Source organism: Schistocerca gregaria, chromosome 6 (genome assembly GCF_023897955.1).
Source record: "Schistocerca gregaria isolate iqSchGreg1 chromosome 6, iqSchGreg1.2, whole genome shotgun sequence".
Classification (NCBI taxonomy): Eukaryota; Metazoa; Arthropoda; class Insecta; order Orthoptera; family Acrididae; genus Schistocerca; species Schistocerca gregaria.
In genome coordinates this window covers 347,383,547-347,408,449 of record NC_064925.1, presented here as the reverse complement: position 1 = coordinate 347,408,449, position 24,903 = coordinate 347,383,547, and the positions used below count along the sequence as shown (strand labels likewise).

The following is a 24,903-nucleotide window of genomic DNA, read 5'->3' as shown; positions in this document are numbered from 1 at the left end:
ATAACTTTTAACATCTTTACTCTTTCTTCAGTTAGTGTGAGCTCTCTGTTAACCTCTGACTCATCTCATCAAATTTCTGCACTGAATAAAAATCCACATAATGAGACTGTACTTATAAGAAAAATCAAATGTCACAAAATGTGGTCTGTCTATCTAGAATGACTATTTTAACTGTGGCATAATTATCTTCATTTCTGTATGCACATTATGTTACTGAATGGGCCTGATGCTGATATAAGTGTACCATCGTCATATAAGCATTGTGAACATACATTCTAAGACAAAAAAAAACATGAAGTACAATGAAGAAGTTACACAAATCACTCACAAACTAATATTCATACTGACATCAACAGAAAATGCAAAACTGTAACATTTGGTGGTCGATGGACGAATGTGTGGTGCTGCAGCACAATTTCACCATGCAGCTGGCAAGGTAAATGGGGGATGTGTAGATACCAGGGCATAAAGTATTTGAGAATTTCATTCTGTGTACTCAGTTGTACTGTAGTTATGTCTCACAGACAGGTGTGTGAACAATATACGCAGATGTCAGCATTGGAGAGAGGCTCAAAGAAGCCGGTTGGAGTAATCAGTGAATCACTCGACATATGAATAGGAATGATGCCACTATTTGATGATGTTGGCAGAAATGGGTGAACCATGGTCGAAAACAGCACTAAGAAGGAAGCAGTCAACCTAGGCAGATAACAGAATATGACGACAAGCAACCATCAGAGAAACACTCAGACCCCTAGTTTCATTATTATCATTGATCCGATATGGAACAGGTGCTTCACTGATCACTAGGGCCATTAATAGGTGGCTCACAGAAAGCCCCTTGCACCAACTATCATTGAACTCTATACACCAACAAGCCTGTTTGCAATGGTGTTTGGCACATTCGACCTGGACTCTCATTGAATGTAGTACAACTGTGTTCAGTCATGAGTCCTGCTTCAAAATGAGCCCCAATGAGCAGCAATGACATGTCTGGAGACACCATGGACAACGATAGGATACCAACATGACTGTCAGCTGCCGAATGGCCCGACAACCAGGAGTGATGGTCGGGGTTGCCATTTCATTTCATAGCAGGAGCCCTTTGGTTGTCATCCACTTCACCCTTACGGATAGGCAATATGTCGATGATATTCTATGACCTGTTTTGTTGCCCTTCATGGCAAGCCATCCTGGGCTTAAGTTTAAGCAAGACAGTGCTCACTTGTACATGGCAAGAGTGCTTGTCTTCATGTTTGCCAAGTTCTATCTTGACCAGCAAGGCTACTGGATCTCTCCCCAGTAGAGAAGATTTGGAGCATTATCAGTAGGCCCACCAACCAGTTCAGGATTTTGATGATCTAAAGAACCAATTGGACAGAATTTGGCACAATAACCCTCAGCAGAATATCCACGTAGTCTATCAATCAATGGCATGCCAAATAAGTGCTCTAATAAGGGCCAGAGCTGGACCAGCACGTTACTGACTTGCTCAATTTGTGAAGCTCTTTCTGTTGAATAAATAACCCAATTTTTCTGAAATTATAATCATTTGTTTTTCTGTACATGTAAATTCTGTCCCATATGAATGATTCCTTCGTGGTGCATCAGGTGCTGTCTCTTCACCTCCACCCACCCCAAGCCATCTCCCTTAAAGTGTATTTGGTGAGCAGTCAGCAGATGATACCTCAATAATGACTTTAAGTTTTTTGTGGTATACTGAATATATTCAAGAGCACGAACACACACACACACACACACACACACACACACACACACACACACACACACAAGCATGTGTCCACACTCATATTTGCACTGTAAAGAATGCACCTGTAAACAGTCGAATGTTAATTTCATGCTTTTAAATTCTGTAAAGGAGAAGAGAGAGAACAAATTTTAAATTGTAATGCTCAAGGATTTCTTAACATAGTAAAGGTTACTAACATATTGGGGTGGCGCAACTAAAGATGTTGCTGAATAAATGATTGCTGTCAACATCATTGCATAAAGATGATCGAAGACTGCTCCTCCAAAATGTAGTTTAGCTTCAGTGACACCATCTGGCACAATAAACGAGAGCATCACAACTAGTATGACTCTTGTCCGGTGTGGCTGAATTAATTTTTTTCATTTGAGATTTTGAGTCCTCAGCAGTGTATCTTAACTATTATACTTCACGGAGTTTTGTGTAGTGGTTATATGTAGGTTTATCCATTTGACAGTCTTTATTCCCCAATAACAAGAGAAGTGGCGCCACTTGTTAAACAAACATTGTACCTGAGATAACATAAAAAGTCAGTTTTGATGGTGAATCCTGGCAACACTGCAATATGACTGCCATTGTCTTTCACTCTGAGCTGCATATCAATTGTGACTTAGGAGTAAATGGGTATCACATATGAGGTTCCAGCAGTGATTTATTATTTGAGGATCAGAATGCATGCAAGTCCTAACTGGCAGACAATACCACCAAAACTGTTATTTTAGTGGGAAGAGGCAATGAGTCACTGATTTCAACACAGATGTTAACATTCAACTCAAGTCACAAGTTTCCACATAGCAGCTATTACTTCTATATTTTTTAATAAAACAAAGACATAAAGTGAATGCGGAGTGTGTACATCTTCTAACAACTTGGCTTTTCACAAACAGATTATAAGAAGGGAAAGTGATGAACAAAAACTTACATTGTTATTTCCAAAGAACTGAATGAGATGGTACCTGCAATTAAATTGTGAAAAATCTGATACTCTCTATTCCATTTGAGCACATCTCATTTGGAAATTCTGAACCCACACCACTATATCTTAAGCATTATACTTGACACAGTTTTGTGCAGTTCTAACATAAACTTACTAGAATGTCCTGAAATGTCAATGAATAAAACATAGCTTTGCCACTTAACAGAAAGGATGGCATGGGAAACTATATTATGGTATTAAAAGCATCCTTCTTGCATGGATGGAGTTGAATTTTCATGACTTGAAGTAGATGGCCTCACAGGTAACTTCAGTCTTCATCTAAACATGACTCACATCACTTTTTCAAACAAATAAAATTGATGATAGAACTAGAAATATGCATTAATGTCTATACACCAAATAAAACAATATGTATAAAAGGACTTCAGGTTCAGCTGGATTACACTGTTCATCCTCTTTTTCTTGTGCCTTCATCCTGCACTGGCACAGGGTCAGCACAGTTATTTATGGATTTGGCACAGTTAACTCAAAGAGCAGCTGAATGCCCTTCCTGTCACCACCCCGTTATTTCCCAGGAAGGTATATGTGTACCCTGTCTGCCTGGGCATAGAGTTATTCATGAGAAATTGAGCAAAAGTGTTCAGAATATTTGCAAATCATGTAACTGAGGTGGAACTTACGTACCAGCCTACCAGGTGTCAATTAAGATGTGGGAAACTGCCTAAAAATCACATCCAGACTGGCAGGGCCAGCACACCACTTTGTCCCAAAATGGCACTTTCACATGCACATCTATTAGGGCAGGTGGGCTGGATTAGACTCTAAAAAAGAATTAGCATGTAGATAAATTAATCAAGAAGCTCAGTTTCAAATGTTGTGCACTTTTAAGTAGCTCTCATTTTTATGACCACGTTGCTGATTAATTCTGCATATTTCAAATTCTTGTTGTCTTACAAAATTATAGTCTGGGGAAATGCAGGTAAGTAGTATGTAATGTATGTAGTGAGTAGTACTCTACCATATAAAGTAGATAATTGTGTATTAAATTAATTATTCCATAAAATTAGGTTCTATAGATCCCATCAGACATGAAAATCTTCAGTGACATGGAATGGGTCACAGCATACATTAACAACAGATACTCTACTTTTAATGTGATACTTAAAAAGTCCTGGGTGGAATACATATAATGGGGGGGGGGGGGGAGGGGGCGGGGGGAAGATACAACAACATAAAAAAACACACTTTCATACACACGCACGGCCAAATTTTCCCAGCAAACCACACTGTCCCACCACTGCAGCCAGATTACGATGAAAGATAATGGTTGGAGTGGGTAACGAGAAAGCAGGCAGCATGGTAAGGGGAAGGGCAGTGATGGTCACAAGAGAGAGACAGCAGGCAGATGCGATAAGAATGTGGCTTTTGTGCAATTGTACTGGTGAACAATCAAATGGATTTGTCCATTCAGAGGAAAAGACTGAGTAGAGGAAGGGAGACTGTGGAGAGACACGTGAGCATGTATTTATGGAGTGAAAAGGGGGGCACGATGGCAAGGCTGGAGGTGGGTGTGAGACAGGTGCTGCCAAGACTGAGGCCACATGAATTGCAAGTTCCAAGGTTTTTTTTTGTAAGGATAATTCCCATGTATGTAATTCAGAGAAGATGATGTTGGAGGGGAGTATCCAGATGGCACTGTCGATGAAGTAGCCACTGAAGCCAATCACACTGTCATCAGCAGCATGGTCTGCAGTTGGGTATCAGTTCTGCTTATAAAGAGGCACCCTCCTGTAGCATTACTTTTCCTCAACAGAAGTAGGCGATACCAAAAAAATATTTACGAATTTTTAAACAGGTTAATATTATCTCAACTGTTTTTCTAAAAGAATTGCACATGATTTTGTACACAATTTATTATATTTCAGGCTAAAATGTATAAACAGAAATTAATTTATTTTTGTTGTTACAATCGGTATGTACTAGCTCTGTATGTACAGTTAAAATTACTTTTTTACAAGAAATATTTGAAATCATGAAATATTAGGCACACTTAAAGTTCCTATTAATAATTGTACAATCTGATGATATTTATTAAATTTACTTCTGGATTCATTTATAAAATAATGATATAAATTGGTGAAGATTCATTTGTCAAGAAAATTTGTAAACTCTTAGGAATATTGTTAGTACCGCAGAATGGATTAGTAGTGTGCATGCCTCTGATATGGTCAGATGTGTTTTTATTTCTGGTAATAACAATGAAGTTTTCAGTTTGAAGTGGAAATTGTAAAGATAGTGTGATATAGAACATGGTGAAAAAACAAAATTAACTATTCAGGCAGTTCTTCAGAAGTTATTACATCAATTGGAACCATAAGAGCCTATGACATCAAACATTGCAGATTTAGGATCAACCCTTAAATGTGAAGATCTGTAGAGAACTACAAGAAAAGAAGATAAGTAAAAAAGCCTTTAAATATGTCTGCTTGTGTCTGTGTATGTATGGATGGATATGTGTGTGTGTGTGTGTGTGTGTGTGTGTGTGTGTGTGTGCACGCGCGAGTGCATACCTATCCCTTTTTCCCCCTAAGGTAAGTCTTTCCGCTCCCGGGATTGGAATGACTCCTTACCCACTCCCTTAAAACCCACATCCTTTCATCTTTCCTTTTCCTTCCCTCTTTCCTGATGAAGCAGCCGCCGGTTGCGAAAGCTCGAAATTTTGTGTGTGTGTGTTTGTGTGTTATTTTATATTTCAGTGCAGCAATGTGTCCATTGTAAATAAGTATTATAGTAGTTGTATTACATGTTTATTACCTTATAAATAAATAAATAAACTTTTTATTTTAAAATTCAGTGCATTAGTATTTGTAAAATGACTATTTCATATAGTGTTCATCAAAAAATGACGATCATTCCACTTGGGACCTATGGAATGGTACATTAGCTTATTTGTTTTAGTTGTAAATATTTGTCATGTATTGTTGTTTTTCTGACATGTTCCACATCCTGGAGGACCTCCTCACTATGGATCAATTGGAATGAAAGTAAATATAATCTAATCTATATATGTGCCTCATCGATCTAGAAAAGGCATTCGACAATGTGGCTTGGGACAAGCTGGCGACTATAATGAGGGAAACGAGAGTGGACTGGAAAACTAGAAGACTTATACTCTCATTATATCTTAATAAAAAAAATCAGTTAAAGTGAGGGGAGAAAGTACAAACTGGATCATACTAGGAAAAGGAGTAAGACAGGGATGCTATCACCTACCCTTTTCAACCTATACTTGGAAAATATGATTGACCAATGCTCATTAGATGACAAAGGAGTAGAAATTGGAGGAAGAAGAGTAGGGTGTTTGAGGTTTGTTGATGAAATTGTCCTTCTACCCACAAGGAAAAAAGAGTTACAGGGTTTAGTGGACACGATTGAAGCTAATAGAAAAAAATTATGGGATGCAAATTAACACAAAGAAAACAAAAGTATTGGCACTAGGAGGAAATAAAAATTATGCTGAATGGAGAAATATTAGAACAGGTGTAAAATTTTAAGTATCTTGGAATCAGGATAGACACTGACTGGAAGTGCAGCACAGAAATTAAAACAATGATAGCAATGGCATAAGAGGCATTTTATAAGAAAAGGAGAATTTTCTGCAGCATTATGGACAGAGAGCTCAGGAAAAGACTGATAAAATGTCTTGTATGTAGTGTTCTTCCGTATGGTGCTGAAACATGGACTTTGAGGAAGAAAGGCTGGAGGCTTCTGAGATGTGAACATGGCAGAGGATGGAAAGCATAAGTTGGATGGACAGAGTAAAAAATGAAGACGTACTGAGAAGAGTGGGAGAGAAAAAACAGTTACTAGATTTAATAAAGAGAAGAAAAAGAAATTGGATTGGGTACAGTGGTTAGGGTACAGTGAAATGTGGAATACCACAGGGCCCAGTGCTTGGTCCCTTACTATTCATAATGACCTCTCATGGTATATGAGACAAAACACACACCTCACTCTATTTGTAGATCACACAACTATTATGATCAATATAAAAAATACCACAACACTGTTTTCATTATATCCACAGAAGCTCTTGATGGGTTCACTTCAAATGGCCAGTCCCTTAATGTTAATGATATTCACTTCACTCCATTTCACACAGCACACAACAAACATAAATAGGGTAAAATAAAATGTGGTGACACAGAAACACTGAGAGTAGAATCTTCCAGATTCCTGGAATTATATATTAATAACAACCTATACTGGTCAGTTTACATCCTCTGCCTATGTAAAGCACTGAATTTGGCAGCTTTTGCCATTCACTACATGTAAATTTAAGGGGGATGACTGCTATCAGCTGCAGCAGGACATTAAGCAGAATCAGCACCAACAAGCAAAACTGTGTGCTGGACAGGGATTCCACCGGCCGGAGTGGCTCTGCGGTTCTAGGCGCTACAGTCTGGAACCGAGCGACTGCTACACTTGCATGTTCAAATCCTGCCTCGTGCATGGATGTGTGTGATGTTCTTAGGTTAGTTAGGTTTAATTAGTTCTAAGTTCCAGGCGACTGATGACCTCAGAAGTTAAGTTGCATAGTGCTCTGAGCCATTTGAACCATTTGACAGGGATTCGAACCCAGGATCTCCTGCTTACTAGGCACGTGTGGTAACCAACCGCTGTGCCATCCAGGACACAGTATTATCACAACTGCATGGACAATCTCGGTGCACCTCACAGCCGATCCACACTCCCTCAGAGCACTACCTATCCGCAGTCCCTGTCGATTACACTTCTGTTTACTACTTTCAGATTCCCACAGGAGCTCAGACATCTTTCGTGCTAGCTCATTGCCACAGGTTCTGCTTAATGTCCAACTACAGCTGATAGCAGTCATCCCCCTTCAATTTACATATAGTACTTCACAGTCACAGGATCTGCATGGTGTCTGTTCTTTCGAAGAAACAGACACCATGCATTCACATTGTTTGCCACTCACTCAATAGCATCTGTTTTTTACTTGAAACCAATCACAACTGCCTATCTTGAATACTTCCATTCCCTTATAACATATGGTGCTGTATTCTCAAGAAACCAGTCACAAGCACATAAAATTTTTAGTGCACAGAAGATGGCCATCAAAATTATGAGTAGAGTTCACCCTAGGTGTTCTTGCAGAAATTTGTTCAACAGTTGGGTCTCTTCACCATACCATGACAATATGTCATTCCATTTCCATGCTTTGTCAACAAGAATCAAACAATTTACAAAATAAACAGTGCATATCATGATCATGACACAAGAAGTAAATATCATCTTCACAAAGAAATAAAAAATCTCAGCATAGTACAGGAAGCAGTACACTATTTGACCATAAACTATACAGTAGCTTTCAGTTTATGTCAAGTTATCCTTTGGGTATCTGTCTAAATTTAAAAAAACACTTAAAACTTCTTCTTTTGGATGATTCTTCCTATTCTTTACAATAATTTTTTGACAGTCTGTGACACTTTGAGAACTGTGTTTAATTTTAAGCATTACTGTGTGAACTTATTACAAAGTGAAAATAATTTAGTAGTAAAAGAGACTATTCATCGAATAGTGGAAGCATTTTGTGTGGTAGGTTGGGTAAGAGGAGAGAGGGGCAGGAGGCAGGAAGAGATGTTGGGGGTGAGTATATAGTGGTTTGGAGGGAGGCAGTCGGTTTGCTAGTTAGGACTGTAGGAGGAAGGGGTGGCAATGGCATGGACTAGGCATGTGATGCTCACATGGCAGAATGTCACATGGAGACATGAATTGGATGGAAGTGATAGGACACAGGAAGGGGAAACATTTGGTGGAGGCTGCCAGGGTAGTGGGTTAATGGAAACTGAGACCAGAAGGGTTACTGAAGCAAATGATGGTTTGCAAGGATAATTCCTATCTGTGTAATACAGAAAAGGTGGATGTGGAGGGAATGATCCAGACTTGCTGGGTTGTAAAGCAGCCAAAGCTGCCACAGAAATCAAGCATGTTGTGCTCAGTTGCATGTTGTGCTACTGGATGGTCAACTTTGTTCTTGGTCACAGTTTGGCAGTGATATTCATTCTTGTGGACAGCTAGTTGTTACACCTCACAATAAATGACCTTGTCCAAATTACAGAATATACTAACAGAGCAGTTTTAATACTTATTTATGCCAGGACTTAATTTAGTAAATTATAAATGGCTTATGTGTTGAGAACTCTTTTCAAAAAGCCAAACTTCAAGGCATTTAACTTATGTTGGTTAGTTAGTTGATATGAGAGGAGGGGACCAAACAGTGAGGTTATCAGTCCCATCGGATTAGGGAAGGTTAGGGAAGGAAGTCAGTCATGCCCTGTCAAAGGAACCATCCCGGCATTTGCCTGATGCGATTTGGGAGATCATGGAAAACCTAGATCAGGATGGCTGGATGCAGGATTGAACCATTGTCCTCCTGAATGTGAGTCCAGTGTGCTAACTACTGCACTACCTCGCTCAGTTATGCTTTGGGAAATGAATCTGTTCTGTTTTGGGTGACATAAATCACAAGTAAAAAAAAATGGCTCAAATGGTTCTGAGCACTATGGGACTTAACATCTGTGGTCATCAGTCCCCTAGAACTTAGAACTACTTAAACCTAACTAACCTAAGGACATCACACACGTCCATGCCCGAGGCAGGATTCAAACCTGCGACCGTAGCGGTCACGCGGTTCCAGACTGAAGGGCCTAGAACAGCACAGCTGGCTAAATCACAAGTAAACATACAGTACCATAGTATTTAGGTACTCTCCTAAAAACACCATAATAGCCAGAAAAATTACAAATTCTTAGAAAAATAATGATATCTGTAATCTCCTAACAGGTTTTTGCTTTTTAAACTAACAATTGTAGATGCTGTAAACACTGCCTGCTGGGCTAAACGTAATGAATCTATAGCTAATTATATATTATATGTAATGTTTGCTACCATGGTTAGAAAGTAGTCACTGAATTTGTGTCGTTTCTGCTGCAACTATTATCTGAAAACTGAAATACATTTCCCTTTCTCTTTTTACTTATTTGTCACTTATTAATGTTTTAGATTCCTATTTTCTATATTTGATTTTAGAGCACTACATCTTTCTTTCTATTTAACAGATAGGCTACTGTATGATTCTACAATACTTTTAGTTCTGGAGGTGCAACTCTCTGTAATAGTTTGTTCTGACACAAGATACTTAATTCTACATGTTATGCATTGTTTGTCCCTTGTTCTTTCAATTTTATCTTCCTTCATTCCAGGGGGGTGGGGGGGCGGGGGGGGAGAGTCTCAAAGTGCTGATTATGAAAATGATAGGTTCTCATCAACACTGGCTGCTTCATAATATTAAACACCTGTAAGAAACAGTTCAAAGTGTAGTAAAATACTGTGTTTGTGTAGTAACAGTCCATTCAAGGAATATTCAAATGCAAACCAAATGCTCCATTCTGGAAGCAACTCTGATTGGCGTCAAATCAATGGCTGCCATTTTCTTACGGATTGCTATTTAGCAATATATGCAGAACATTTCAGGGCTTCCTGGAAATAAATACGAAAATTTAAAAATTAAATGCTCTCTGTGGATAAAAAGAAATGGATTTTTTTACTTTGATGCACAACTTTAGCACATTGCCTACAAATAAAATGCTGTACACTGGAAATCTCCAGAGACTGATATCTAAATTAAGAGAGAGAGCATCATTAAGCAATTCTATAAATTGTCTTAGTACCATATATTAATTCTGTGATCATTATAAATGAGCACCGAGTCGCTGCCTTCAACGGTAGTCACGGTTTTAACGTAACTGTTAGGTCTGTAGCGATTGAGGAGCAGCAGCCGTATCGTAAAATTGAGACAATTGTACTTGTTTATCAAAAAATCGGCCTTTTTATCCTCGTGAAGGGCTCTACTCCGTTCCGCAAAAACGACTTTTGCGTTTTTTTAATTTAACATTATTGCCAGAGCATATTATATACGATCTCTACTTTTTCTCAACCTTTAGCCTGTATCTGTTAATAAGGCTTGCGTATTTTGTTTGAGGGATGGCATTTCACGTAACTGGTCTATGGTTATGCCATGAGCTTTCTCCTAATTCCAGTTTTTGAATCCGCTAAATATTGCATACTCTCATCTATACAAAGTTCAGTCGATTCAATCTCATTAATTATAAACTGCATAGATTTAGTTTCTACAAAGTTGCTTGTCTTTTGTTCATACACGTCTCGACTTTTTTAGTATCCCTTCGTGACCCACATTCTATGCGGTGTTCTAAACTTCTGTACAACGAAATAAGTAACCCTTTTGCCTTTACAATAAAGAATGGGAACGTATTATTGATGCTGACCACTGAGTTTCCAAACCTTTCCGGGTTTCCTTTCAATTCATATCTGGAGGCAATTTCGTCACGGGATGAATCAACAGTATATTTTTTTGGGTTAAAGCTGTGTAGAGTGCAAATATTTATGGAACAAACATTATTTCTTAGCCATATTCGAATTATCACTCCCTTTCCCATTACTTTGGTGAATGCATCAGAAAAACATCAACTTTTCACTAGCATTGAAATTCCAACATTTTACTTTAAATAAGTATGAGTTCTTCAAAGGATACTGAAATTCTAATATATTCTCGTATATTGCTGAACATTTCTCCAATGAAGGATCACAAATATCTTCTTTTTCCATAGTTAAAAGTCTCCCCAATTGGTGCGGAAACCAAACAAATCTTACGACCGAAACACAGAGAACGTTGCTATGAGAAGGTTGCTATAGCATTACGTTTGTTGGTCTTGGGACCACGGCCGGTTTCAACGTACCATGAATTACCGATCACTTTGCCTCTTACTGATCAGTGGCTTGACTGGCTTCTCTCTTAAATACTCTGCTCACGTGTTTCCTTTAGTTATTTCCACTGTTTGATTTGTGGCGGTACGCGCTGGTACGCCGTAACAGTACCTCTGAAGAAGAAAATGGATAAAATAACATTGTAAAACGTCCGAGTTCAAATATAATCCCCCTCCCCAGAAGGTTACAGTATCGGTACCATTTTTTAACAAATCAGTCACTGGTTATTACAATTTGTGGGCATTTGAGACGCATGGCATTGGGCATACTACAATACATCATCGATTTCAAAGTGGGCTCCACATGCAACAAAAAGTGATGCCACATAGCCAGCATTCGCATGGCGTCACCGAAGTTGCGTGCAAAAACGCCCAACTGACTGTAGCGCCACATTTAGACAGACTCGTGTATTTATTTATTTATTTATTTTCGAGTTCCTTGGATGTGTAAATCACAGGAGTAGAAGTCTCAAAGGGATTTCCGATAAGACGATCTTAATTCGCTGGCAGGCCACGTGGAGAGCTGCAATATTATCTGTCCATCATCTTCTTTTTGGCTTGTTTTGCAGTCTTCCATGTTTGTTTTCGTTTCATAGTTAACGTAACTTGGTTTCATAACAGTGTGCTTCCGGTTACAATTTCTATTGCACTCTTTTAATTACACTGTAAATGTGTTTCTCGTATTCTGATTGCGTTTTTATCGTTTCCATAATGTTAAGTGGGGTAAACGATTCTGCATTTGTTTTTGTTTCATATAACACAGGAGCTGCTTTCACCGCAAGTGTGCAGTGGACTTACGTGTATCTGTTATTGCTAAAGACTCCGTCTGTACTGCTCGATTTAAACACACTGGAATGTAGTGCCCACATTTTACATTATTCTTGTTTGTTTCCATTTTGAGTACTTTCGGACATTTAATGGAGAACTACATGTTAGCAGGATTTGACAGTATTGGCTTTCAACTTTATTATGTCTTGTCATCGAATGAATGTGTAATTCTGCTTTAAATGGTATGGCTTCTTGCAATTCACAAGGCAAACTCCTCATAATACCCCCATCAGGTATAGTTGTAAAATGGCCCAATGGATAGCCTATCAAGCTTGAAAACAGGAAGGAGGTATACCAAACTGCGGAAAAAGAAGCAAAATCGAAATAGTGAATGGTCCAAGCTCCAGCTGTGCAACAGTGAGCGAACTGCAAGAATCAGGGAGCCATGATCAAGCGGTCACGGTGTTGGACTGCAGAGCCGAGATCAATGTTCAAATCTCCCTCGTGCCGGTTTTTTTCGCAAAATTATGAACTTTCTGTCTGGTCGTTGAAATGCCTGTTCTCCTTCTGGTGTTTTGCCAGCTGCCATACTATAAGTTGGTTATAGAGTACGAGTCATCTGGTAAGCATATATATTATCGTCACAAGTAAATGTAATGAATACTGAGAGCAGGCGAGATGCCGCGTAACAATGAAAACAACAAATGAACTGGCATGAACTACGTTACAACAAAGGAATTCAAGTGACAAAACTTCCAATACAGACTGCAAGAGTCTTAATGTGTAGTACGTGTGGATAATTGATAGGAGGTATGTACGTCTGTAGGTCCCTTCCTTGCATGTCGCTGTCGTAAGCAGACACTACACCATGACACAGCAAATTTGAATACAGCGAACAGACATGTCAGTTCATAATAGTGCGGAAAATAGAGACAATGGGGCACGAGGGAGACTTGAACACAGATCTCCCTGTTTGCACTGCTCTGTGGCTATTCAAATTTGCTTGTGTTGAATGTCTTGAGCTTCGACTGTTCATTGTTTCGATTTTCCTTCTTTTTTCTCAGTTCAGTACACTATATTCCTGTTTTCGTACTTGATCTGAGTTCACTTTTTGACGGGCCGTCCATTGGGCCATTTTACCACTCAATGTGAAGGGGTGCAGTGGGGAGTTTCTGTTGTAAGTGCCATCCATGTCAAAGTCGCTTGCAGCATATGGATGAACATGTAGATGAATACACTTTGTAATCTTCATGCCTAGAACATTCTTTCATGTAATTGTTAAAAATGCAACAGTAACTACACAAATATATTCATACATTGTTAACAGCCACCACAAACAGCACACATTAGCAGAAGTCAGTGAAAATTTCTGTGGCCTCCATTAAACGCGAAAGTATGAGAAAAGATTGGGAACAAAAATAATGTAGAATACGAGCAAGAAACTTACAGTGCATTTGATTCGAGCACTGAACAGTGGACAGGTACAGCAGTAATAAATAGACATGAGTCTACAGTATACCGTGTGACAAAGCAGCTTGTGTTTCATATGAAACAAAAACATGGGATCATTTTCATGATGGACCAAATGTAATTTGCAAGTGTGTAATTTCAGGAAATAAATCTAATAATGATGAAGAAAAGTCTCTCCTGTAAAAATTTCAGCTGTTATTGCAATCAGTTATGTGTTACATATTAAATCATTTGGAAAGGAACTGAGAAAAATAGTGTTAATCTACAAATTGTTATAACGAAACTGCTATGGTGATGAGAATAGAAGAAAAAATAAACTGAAGAAATATTCTCTTGGTACATGATTGTGAGGGTTATGGAAACAAACAAGGTGGCAGCATACACACTGGCCATTCCATCCCATCATATCATGTCATGGCACTATCAAGTTTCTCAGGAAGAAAGTATGATGGTTGAAATCATAAATCTGTTGTTGATCAGGTGACCTCAAGCTCATTTCCACCCAATACATGGACATGCACAGATCTCCATATTTCGTTTCGTCACAGTTTTTTTGGTTGATATCAGTTATTTGCTGTTCGTTATTTGTTATGAATTGTTTTGTTTCGTTATTTTTTGTTAAAATTTATAATAAATGATGAAAGATTAATTGAAGTATTCAGGTTGCAGTCTGAATTGTACGACCTGAACATACTAAATTACTTGCCCTCTACTACATTTATAAAGAGGATTTTTGTACATATTGGTACCATACTGAATATTTTATAATGAAACAGATTGCAATGTGGGTGAAGCTTGAATTGAGAATACTAATGCAGTTAGCATCAGATCGATTAGTAGGTCAAGCATTTTTAGTGTTTCTTAAAGAAACGGACTGAAACTTTCAAGCACTGCAAGTTCTTGTTTAAATATGTGTTCCTGACAGGCTTATTTATTGTTAAGTAGCTTTCTGGATTGTGTGTGTAACAGTTTTGCAAGCATTAATGGTCAATAGTTATGTGGTTTCACTAGCTCACCCCAGAACAAATGAGGCACTTGAACTATTAAAATCCAAGTACAAGATGTAAAGAAAATCCATTAATCCTGAAGGGAAAGGTATTGAGGGGGATATGACTAATACATAAAAATTTACACTGGACTAGCAACTAAACTTAACCTTGAACAAATCAATTTCTCATGGTTGTGATGGTATCTATTAAAACTGCGTTTCTTTTAGTAATTCTGGGTAAAATTTGATGTAACAAATTAAAAAACTAACGCTTCGAGTATCTAAAATATAAGATGCAGATTCCTCTTCCTTGAGCCATCAGCATACTGTGTGAAATTCGCCTACTGTATCGTGTAATGACATTCTTTGTAATTATTCTCTTTTTTGTGTTGTTTTGCACTTCTGTCTTTCTTCTCTGATATACAAGTTATTCCTGCATGTTGCAAACCATTTGAATCCACTAAAATATCACTTTTGTGCAAATATGCATGCCAGCTTACACCTATATAAGCTACTGCTTTATGCGTCTAAAAACAATTGACAATCATCTTACAAAGATCGTAATTCCCACAAAAAAGTTGGGGACAGCAATGCAAGTTGAGATAATGTGACTTGAACTGACTTGATGTGCCATGACATTACACACAATTTGAATACATCTTGATATAGTAGTGCCATGAGAGTCAGTGTAAACTGGCCTTGACTGTGTAAATGTGAATACTAAACAAAATATCTGGGTATGTGGTCAATGTATAAAAGTGAACACCAGTGATGGCAGGGAAGAATAATGTCAGTGTTGTTAGAAGAATTGCAAATGTTAAAATCGAAATATGAAAACTTGTTACAGGAAAAGCAATCAAGTTAATGTGAAATTCAAAATGAGATGACCATTTGGCACCAGCCTAAAAAGATGGGGAAAAATCTCGCTTCTCTGCAAGTGAATCACGCGATTACCAAGAGCTGCTGTCTTGCCTTAGTGGACAAAATCGAGGAAACAGAAAAATCCGACCAAATGACAAAACTAAAAGGTCATTCTGGATATAAAGCAAAAAGACCATGTAAGAGTCGGCCTATGTTAAAAATTTAATTACTGTCTGATAGTCACAGGCGAAAATGTGCACCATTGCTAAATGACTTTGTAAAACTTGACTACTTACTATGCAATGCCTGTTATTACACTTAAAGTATGCCTCATCAATGTGACTGAAGACGTATCCAACTTGCTAGTGATCACAATTACAACTATAGTGACTGGCACAAAAATAGGGCTTCAAGGTCATCTCGCCATCTTACAGCATTGCCAGTTTTTCTTACAGCAAATTTTCGAATGTTCATAAAAATTTTAAAAAGTATTGGGAAGCTCTATAGGTAGTCTAGAATATGATGGAGTACTTTCCAAAAGAAAATTCTTACTAGCTGATGGGAAAAAATGAAAGCTAACGTTACAAGAAATTTTTGAGGAAAACAATTTTTTACACTTTCTCCTGTGGTAGTAACAGAATCACTAAAGTAATTGGACTGAAAAAATATATATGAACATACTCAAAGTTTATAGATGCACATGCTGCATCTTTTATTTCAGAAGCATAAAAGTAATCTCAGATAAAAAAAATATTATGAGAGGTGTGCGTAGCGAAAACTGTAGTCACTGATGAATATTTGTTCTGTAGGACTGCAAAGAAAGTTGTTAAGAAAACAACAAAATTATTTTTGGTAGTATTTCAGACCTCATTATTGTATCGTGTCACGTAGAGGAGCAAATTACTTCCATAATATTCCATGCACACTAGCGCGCGAGTCGTTGTAGGCTGTCGCCAAGAGTTTTTCTCGGACGACTACCTTTAATATGACCGAGAATATTCCCTACTTCCTGAAGATATTTTACTGGCTGCTAATACATATCCTTCATCATTGCATCCATCACTCAAACCGCCACTATACGCTATGCAAAATTAATTATAGTTATTCTGAAGCCAGTATTTTCACTGAAGTCAAGCAAAATATTTGTTAGAAAGGTTTTGTGAAACCCAAGTTTTATCTAAATTTGCTGTAAGCCTATTGTTCTCAGCACGCAGTGCGTGCTTGGTACACAAAAACCACGTTCTTACTATCGGAATGTCCCTGCCTTGTGTTAAAAATTTCGTCCATCATTTCATTTTCTGAATTAAAAACCAAGTGGGCTTAGAAGACAGTGCATTGAAGTGAGTGGCCAGAATAATAAATTTTATCACGGACATTGCGCTGTATTTCTCTAGCCTTTGGATACTATCCTCTGTCATACTAAAGTAATACAATTCTGCATCCTAGCTTTTTGTAAAAGTCGTCATATGTCATAGATTTCTATGCTCTTCTCGTAGAATCAGAATAGGTGCTGTGACTGTTCTGATGTTACTACACTGTTTATATATACAGTCTATACAGAATCACCACAACGTTTTGTCATTTAATGAACTGCATTACCCTTACTACGAAACAGCCAGTTAATCCTTCTACCGACTCGTGGCGATAACATATTAGACCTTCTGGTGACAAACAGACCCGAACTATTTGAATCAGTTAATGCAGAACAGGGAATCAGCGATCATAAAGCGGTTACTGCATCGATGATTTCAGCCGTAAATAGAAATATTAAAAAAGGTAGGAAGACTTTTCTGTTTAGCAAAAGTGACAAAAAGCAGATTTCAGAGTACTTGGTGGCTCAACACAAAAGTTTTGTCTCAAGTACAGACAGTGTTGACGATCAGTGGACCAAGTTCAAAACCATGGTACAATATGCGTTAGATGAGTATGTGCCAAGCAAGATCGTAAGAGATGGGAAAGAGCCACCGTGGTACAACAACCGAGTTAGAAAACTGCTGCGGAAGCAAAGGGAACTTCACAGCAAACATAAACATTGCCAAAGCCTTGCAGACAAACAAAAATTACGCGAAGCGAAATGCAGTGTGAGGAGGGCTATCCGAGAGGCTTTCAATGAATTCGAAAGTAAAGTTCTATGTACTGACTTGGCAGAAAATCCTAAGAAATTTTGGTCCTATGTCAAAGCGGTAGGTGGATCAAAACAACATGTCCAGACACTCTGTGATCAAAATGGTACTAAAACAGAGGATGACAGACTAAAGGCCGAATTACTAAATGTCTTCTTCCAAAGCTGTTTCACAGAGGAAGACTGCACTGTGCTTCCTTCTCTAGATTGTCGCACAGTTGACAAAATGGTAGATATCGACGTAGACGACAGAGGGATAGAGAAACAATTAAAATCGCTCAAAAGAGGCAAGGCCGCTGGTCCTGATGGAATACCAGTTCGATTTTACACAGAGTACGCGAAGGAACTTGCCCCCCTTCTTGCAGCGGTGCACCGTAGGTCTCTAGAAGAACGAAGCGTCCCAAAGGATTGGAAAAGGGCACAGGTCATCCCCGTTTTCAAGAAGGGACGTCGAACAGATGTGCAGAACTATAGACCTATATCTCTAACGTCGATCAGTTGTAGAATTTTGGAACACGTATTATGTTCGAGTATAATGTCTTTTCTGGAAACTAGAAATCTACTCTGTAGGAATCAGCATGGGTTTCGAAAAAGACGGTCGTGTAAAACCCAGCTCGCGCTATTCGTCCACGAGACTCAGAGGGCCTTAGACACGGGTTCACAGGTAGATGCCGTGTTTCTTGACTTCCGCAAGGCGTTTGACACAGTTCCCCACAGTCGTTTAATGAACAAAGTAAGAGCATACGGACTATCAGATCAATTGTGTGATTGGATTGAGGAGTTCCTAGATAACAGAACGCAGCATGTCATTCTCAAGTCTTCCGAAGTAAGAGTGATTTCAGGTGTGCCGCAGGGGAGTGTCATAGGACCGTTGCTATTCACAATATACATAAATGACCTGGTGGATGACATCGGAAGTTCACTGAGGCTTTTTGCAGATGATGCTGTGGTGTATCGAGAGGTTGCAACAATGGAAAATTGTACTGAAATGCAGGAGGATCTGCAGCGAATTGACACATGGTGCACGGAATGGCAATTGAATCTCAATGTAGACAAGTGTAATGTGATGCGAATACATAGAAAGATAGGTCCCTTATCATTTAGCTACAAAATAGCAGGTCAGCAACTGGAAGCAGTTAATTCCATAAATTATCTGGGAGTACTCAATAGGAGTGATTTAAAATGGAATGATCATATAAAGTTGATCGTCGGTAAAGCAGATGCCAGACTGAGATTCATTGGAAGAATCCTAAGGAAATGCAATCCGACAACAAAGGAAGTAGGTTACAGTACGCTTGTTCGCCCAATGCTTGAATACTGCTCAGCAGTGTGGGATCCGCACCAGGTAGGGTTGATAGAAGAGATAGAGAAGATCCAACGGAGAGCAGCGCGCTTCGTTACAGGATCATTTAGTAATTGCGAAAGCGTTACGGAGATGATAGATAAACTCCAGTGGAAGACTCTGCAGGAGAGACGCTCAGTAGCTCGGTACGGGCTTTTGTTAAAGTTTCGAGAACATACCTTCACCGAAGAGTCAAGCAGTATATTGCTCCCTCCTACGTATATCTCGTGAAGAGACCATGAGGATAAAATCAGAGAGATTAGAGCCCACACAGAAGCATACCGACAATCCTTCTTTCCACGTACAATATGAGACTGGAATAGAAGGGAGAACCGATAGAGGTACTCAGGGTACCCTCCGCCACACACCGTCAGGTGGCCTGCAGAGTATGGATGTAGATGTAGATGTAGATGTAGATGTAGATATGATAAAGAGTGTTGAGCTGGGTTGATTTGGGGGGAGGAGACTAAACTGTGAGGTCATTGGACTCATCGGATTAGGGAAGGAAGTCGGCTGTGCCCTTTCAAAGAACCCATCCCGGCTCTTGCCTGAAGCTATTTAGAGAAATCACGGTAAACCTAAATCATGATGGCCGGACACAGGATTGAACTGTCGTCCTCCTGAATTAGAGAATGAGCGTCCAGGGTGCTAAACACTGCGCCTCCACGTTCGGTATGTAAAAGGAAAAAAAAGAGCTAAATTTCAAATGTACAAGTAAACCGAATGCAGTAAGATTACATCCAGATGTAAAGACATTCAATACAGGTTTTTAGGAAAAACTGTTGTTAATTAATGCAGAATTGACAATCTTAATTTAAATGACAGTTACTCTCGAGTAAACTAATCGCCATCACTTGTAATAAATTTATCAGACGTCTACTCTTAGCGAAAAACATTCGCAGTATGTCCTCTATAACAGATATGAATAGACAAACATTTACATAAACTCAGCTTTTTACACAGGTGGCACTTACCTAATGTGAAAGATCTTCTGGCTCTATGTCTTCAGATTCACTGTCGCTTGTTTCAGCCAGGAGCAACATAACAGATTCCACTATGGTGTCTCTTAAACCCTGGTTCAACAAATCAGTTTCTTGCAATGCTTCTGCATGTTTTACACTCCTCTCTCAGTTCTGCTGAGTAGCATTGTCAAGAGTTTCGTGTGTTAGCTTCTCGACATCAGCAAGTTTGAAAGTAGTATTTCTTTTCGCCACCTCATGCTTTATTAGTGCTCATATCTATTCAGTGGGATTGTACTAGCAGTGATACGGTGTTAGACGTACCACTTGGTGTCCCATTTTGTTTGCCAGTTGATCTAATTGGTAAGTCTTTCTGGCACCTACAATTTCTTCCTTATACAGGAGTCCAGCCTTCGTTTCATCGACTGAAAATGAAACATTCTTTCTCTTTAACCACTCCATAATATCTGCCTTGCGCCAATTTGAACGTGGCAGCTTTTCTACCTGAATGGAATGGTAGCTGGCGTTATCCATCACGATAATTGAGCCTTCTTCCAGCGCAGACAACAGTCGAATAAACCAGTTCTTAAAAACTTCTCCATTCATTTCTGAATAGTTATCGGATTGGCAAGAACTTTTCCCAACACGAAAAACAAGTTCGCCTCTGGTATGAAGCTTGTGGTTAATGAACCAGCGTGGGCGATGATTAATCAACTACCTCTTCCAGTAGGCACTTACAAGCCGTAATTTCCTTCAGAGTCGTGCCATATATACTTATTTGTGTGGTTCTGTGAAACCCAAGTTTCATCCAAGTACACTGCAGGCCTGGTGGCTTCAGCATGCAAAAAGAGCATTGTACACAAAAACTTCGCTCTTGCTGCTGCAATGTCTCTATGTTCCATTAAGAATTTCCATCCATCATTACACTTCTTGGGCAACAGCCTTGCCACAATGGATACACCGGTTCCCGTGAGATCACCGAAGTTAAGCCCTGTCGGGCGTGGCCGGCGCTTGGATGGGTGACCATCCAGCCGCCATGCGCAGTTGCACTCAGCCTCGTGATGCCAATTGAGGAGCTACTCGACCGAATAGTAGCGGCTCCAGTCAAAGAAAACCATCATAACGACTGGGAGAGCGGTGTGCTGACCACACACCGCTCCTATCCGAATCCTCACCTGGGGATGACACGGTGGTCGGATGGTCCCGGTGGGCCACTTGTGCCCTGAAGACGGAGTGCTTTTTTTTTTATTACACTTCTTGAATCGGAAACCAAGGAAGCAGAGATGACGAAGAACGGAGGTCTCTGAGCCCGAGTAATTAATTTTTTCACGGAGGGCAGCCTGTATTTTTTTAGCCATTGCATACTCTCCTCTGTCGTAACGTCCAAGTACAGTTCTAAGCAAGAGCTCTTTGTTAAAATAGCCGAAGTCTGTTGATTTCCGTTCGCGTTCATATCCCTTTCTTGTAGAATACAATCACTCATTCATGTCTGGAGATATTGCCAATGACACGGATTTGCTACTGTGGTCTACAGTTGACTTGGAGACACAACACGGTTTTAGAGAAAGTTCATGAATTTGCGCGAAATTTAAATTATTTCACACTTCTTCATTGTCAGCAAGATCCGTAAAAAACTTGAGTACTTTCGATATAATAATTTTCCATTGTTTACGAATGTCTTTCCACCATTAATGTACACCGACCGGGGGAGTACAACAAGAAGGCCATTGCTCCTGCATTGTTGTTCACCACCGAACACATCTCAAAGCGCCTTTCTAAAGACAGTAAGACACTGAGATCGGACGTGAACACTCCATATAACAGAGTAAGACTGAACTTTCAGCTGCTCTGACCTACCGCACCACTAAAGGTACCTACATGGCAACAAAGCCAAGAGGCGGGCGAGTCACAGTACGTAGCCCCTGCTGGCAGCAGGCAGCGGTCGTGACCTTGAGGACCCTACTTTCGTGCCAGCCACTCTAGCTCTGCCCTAAAAGTTTACCTTTGTGCAGCAGAAGCCACTCCAGATGAAGTTGTCAAGGACACAAATATGAGCGCAAGTAGATGCATTGTAAAATCTTCTCCAAAAGCTATGATTAACAGTACATAATTGCACCACAAACACCATCTGCAGAAACACCAGTGCTATATGATGCTTAATCCGAAGAGACCCAAGAGCTTCAAAGTATTTCTGCTGCTTCATGCACAAGTAAAAAAACTGCATAATGAGTATCAGTGAGAACAAGATGAGTTCCAAAGAGAATCAGTGATTTTGTATGGTTGGCACATTCACGGCCAAAGCAACATCATCAAGTGAACAAACTTCCAACTGAGACATAAGCCACAATATAAACAACCCAGCTCGAAGTGAAACAGAGAAATACTGTGTGTATGTAGAAAGGGACCAATGTCAGGACAGTGAAGGTAGCAGGAACAACCTTACTATTTTTCACCAGATTATCAGAGGTCTCAGAAATAAATTAACTGTTTTATCTGTAAATCTAGGTGATATGGATCTTGGAAATCATGCACATATCTTATATCTTACTGCACTTGATGTGTATGATTCAACAACTCACTATTGCAAATCAAGTAGAGAGATGGTGCTGCATTTCATATAGATAACACACTTTTAAACAAACACTGTACAGATCCATCTTTTGAAGTCTGTGATACTGAACTTACTGCAAAGGACATTTCCTTATAATAATTAGAATTTACAGAGTTCCAGCTGGAAAGTTTTGTATATTTATGAATAACCTCTTTTGGCTAAACTTCTTTCCAAAACTAGAAACGTACTACTAACACAGGTCGTTAATGTCAGCTTCTTAACTGTTAACAACTGTAAGACTGATTTCGAGCATTTAATGAAATCTTACAACTTGATCGTTATGGTTAACTTCAATAGAAGAGCTACAAAAAATATATAAAAGTCTTAGAGACAATATTTTTATTGACAAGAATAGAATAAACATTGCAAGTATTAGTCAAGTCATAAATGGCCTGCTTTAAGAATCGTGAAAGAAGGTTATATATGTGGAAGAGGCCTGGAGACACTGGAAGGTTTCAGATAGATTACATAATGGTAAGACAGAGATTTAGGAACCAGGTTTCAAATTGTAAGACATTTCCAGGGGCAGATGTGGACTCTGGCCACAATCTGTTGGTTATGAGCTGTAGATTAAAACTGAAGAGATAGCATTAGGTAATAATTGACAAATATGGGGAAAGGAATGCATTAGAAGAAGAATGGGTAGCTTTGAGAGATGAAATAGTGAAGGCAGCAAAGGATCAAGTAGGTAAAAAGACGAGGGCTAGTAGAAATCTTTAGGTAACAAAAGAGATATTGAATTTAATTGATGAAAGGAGAAAATATAAAAACTCAGTAAATGATGCAGACAAAAAGGAACTGGAACAGGCAAAAATGAGTACGAACATCTCAAAAATGAGATCGACAGGAAGTGCAAAATAGCTAAGCAGAGGTGGCTAGAGGACAAATATAAAGATGTAGAGACATGTATCACAAGGGGTCGGATAGATACTGCCTACAGGAAAAATAAAGAGACCTTTGCAGGAAAGAGAACTACTTGTATGAATATCAAGAGCTCCAATGGAAAACCAGTTCTAAGCAAAGAAGGGAAAGCAGAAAGACGGAAGGAGTATATAGAGGGTCTATACGAGGGTGATGTACTTGAGGGCAATATTGTGGAAATGGAAGAGGACGTAGATGAATATGAAATGGGAGAAATGATATTGCATGAAGAGTTTGACAGAGCAATGAAAGACATAAGTCGAAACAAGGGCCTGGGAGTGGACAACATTTCGTTAGAGCTACTGATAGCATTGCGAGAGCCAGCCATGATAAAACATTTCCTTCCGGTGAGCAAGATGTATGTTGTTGTTGTTGTTGTCTTCAGTCCTGAGACTGGTTTGATGCAGCTCTCCATGCTACTCTATCCTGTGCAAGCTGCTTCATCTCCCAATACCTACTGCAACCTACATCCTTTTGAATCTGCTTAGTGTACTCATCTCTCGGTCTCCCTCTGCGATTTTTACCCTCCACGCTGCCCTCCAATGCTAAATTTGTGATCCCTTGATGCCTCAAAACATGTCCTACCAACCGATCCCTTCTTCTAGTCAAGTTGTGCCACAAACTTCTCTTCTCTCCAATCCTATTCAATACCTCCTCATTAGTTATGTGATCTACCCATCTAATCTTCAGCATTCTTCTGTAGCACCACATTTCAAAAGCTTCTATTCTCTTCTTGTCCAAACTAGTTATCGTCCATGTTTCACTTCCATACATGGCTACACTCCAAACAAATACTTTCAGAAACGACTTCCTGATACATAAATCTATATTCGATGTTAACAAATTTCTCTTCTTCAGAAACGCTTTCCTTGCTATTGCCAGTCTACATTTTATATCCTCTCTACTTCGACCATCATCAGTTATTTTACTTCCTAAATAGCAAAACTCCTTCACTACTTTAAGTGTCTCATTTCCTAATCTAATTCCCTCAGCATCACCCGATTTAATTTGACTACATTCCATTATCCTAGTTTTGCTTTTGTTGATGTTCATCTTATATCCTCTTTTCAAGACACTGTCCATTCCGTTCAACTGCTCTTCCAAATCCTTTGCCGTCTCTGACTTCTTCTCCATGAATTTTAATACCTCCTCCAAATTTTTCTTTTGTTTCCTTTACTGCTTGCTCAATATACAGATTGAATAACATCGGGGAGAGGCTACAACCCTGTCTCACTCCTTTCCCAACCACTGCTTCCCTTTCATGCCCCTCGACTTTAATAACTGCCATC

At 39.2% G+C, this 24,903-nt stretch overlaps 1 protein-coding gene across 1 annotated transcript in view; it reads right to left on the bottom strand.

The window, feature by feature from the left end:
• Positions 1-11,568, bottom strand: part of LOC126278877 (cilia- and flagella-associated protein 44-like) — a 94,215-nt gene extending 82,647 nt beyond the window's left edge. Inside the window, exon 1 of the mRNA XM_049979151.1 lies at positions 11,341-11,568. Coding sequence (XP_049835108.1) covers positions 11,341-11,414 — 74 coding nt within the window. The 5' untranslated portion in view covers positions 11,415-11,568. The remainder of the gene's footprint in view (positions 1-11,340) is intronic.
• Between the last annotated feature and the right edge of the window lie 13,335 nt (positions 11,569-24,903).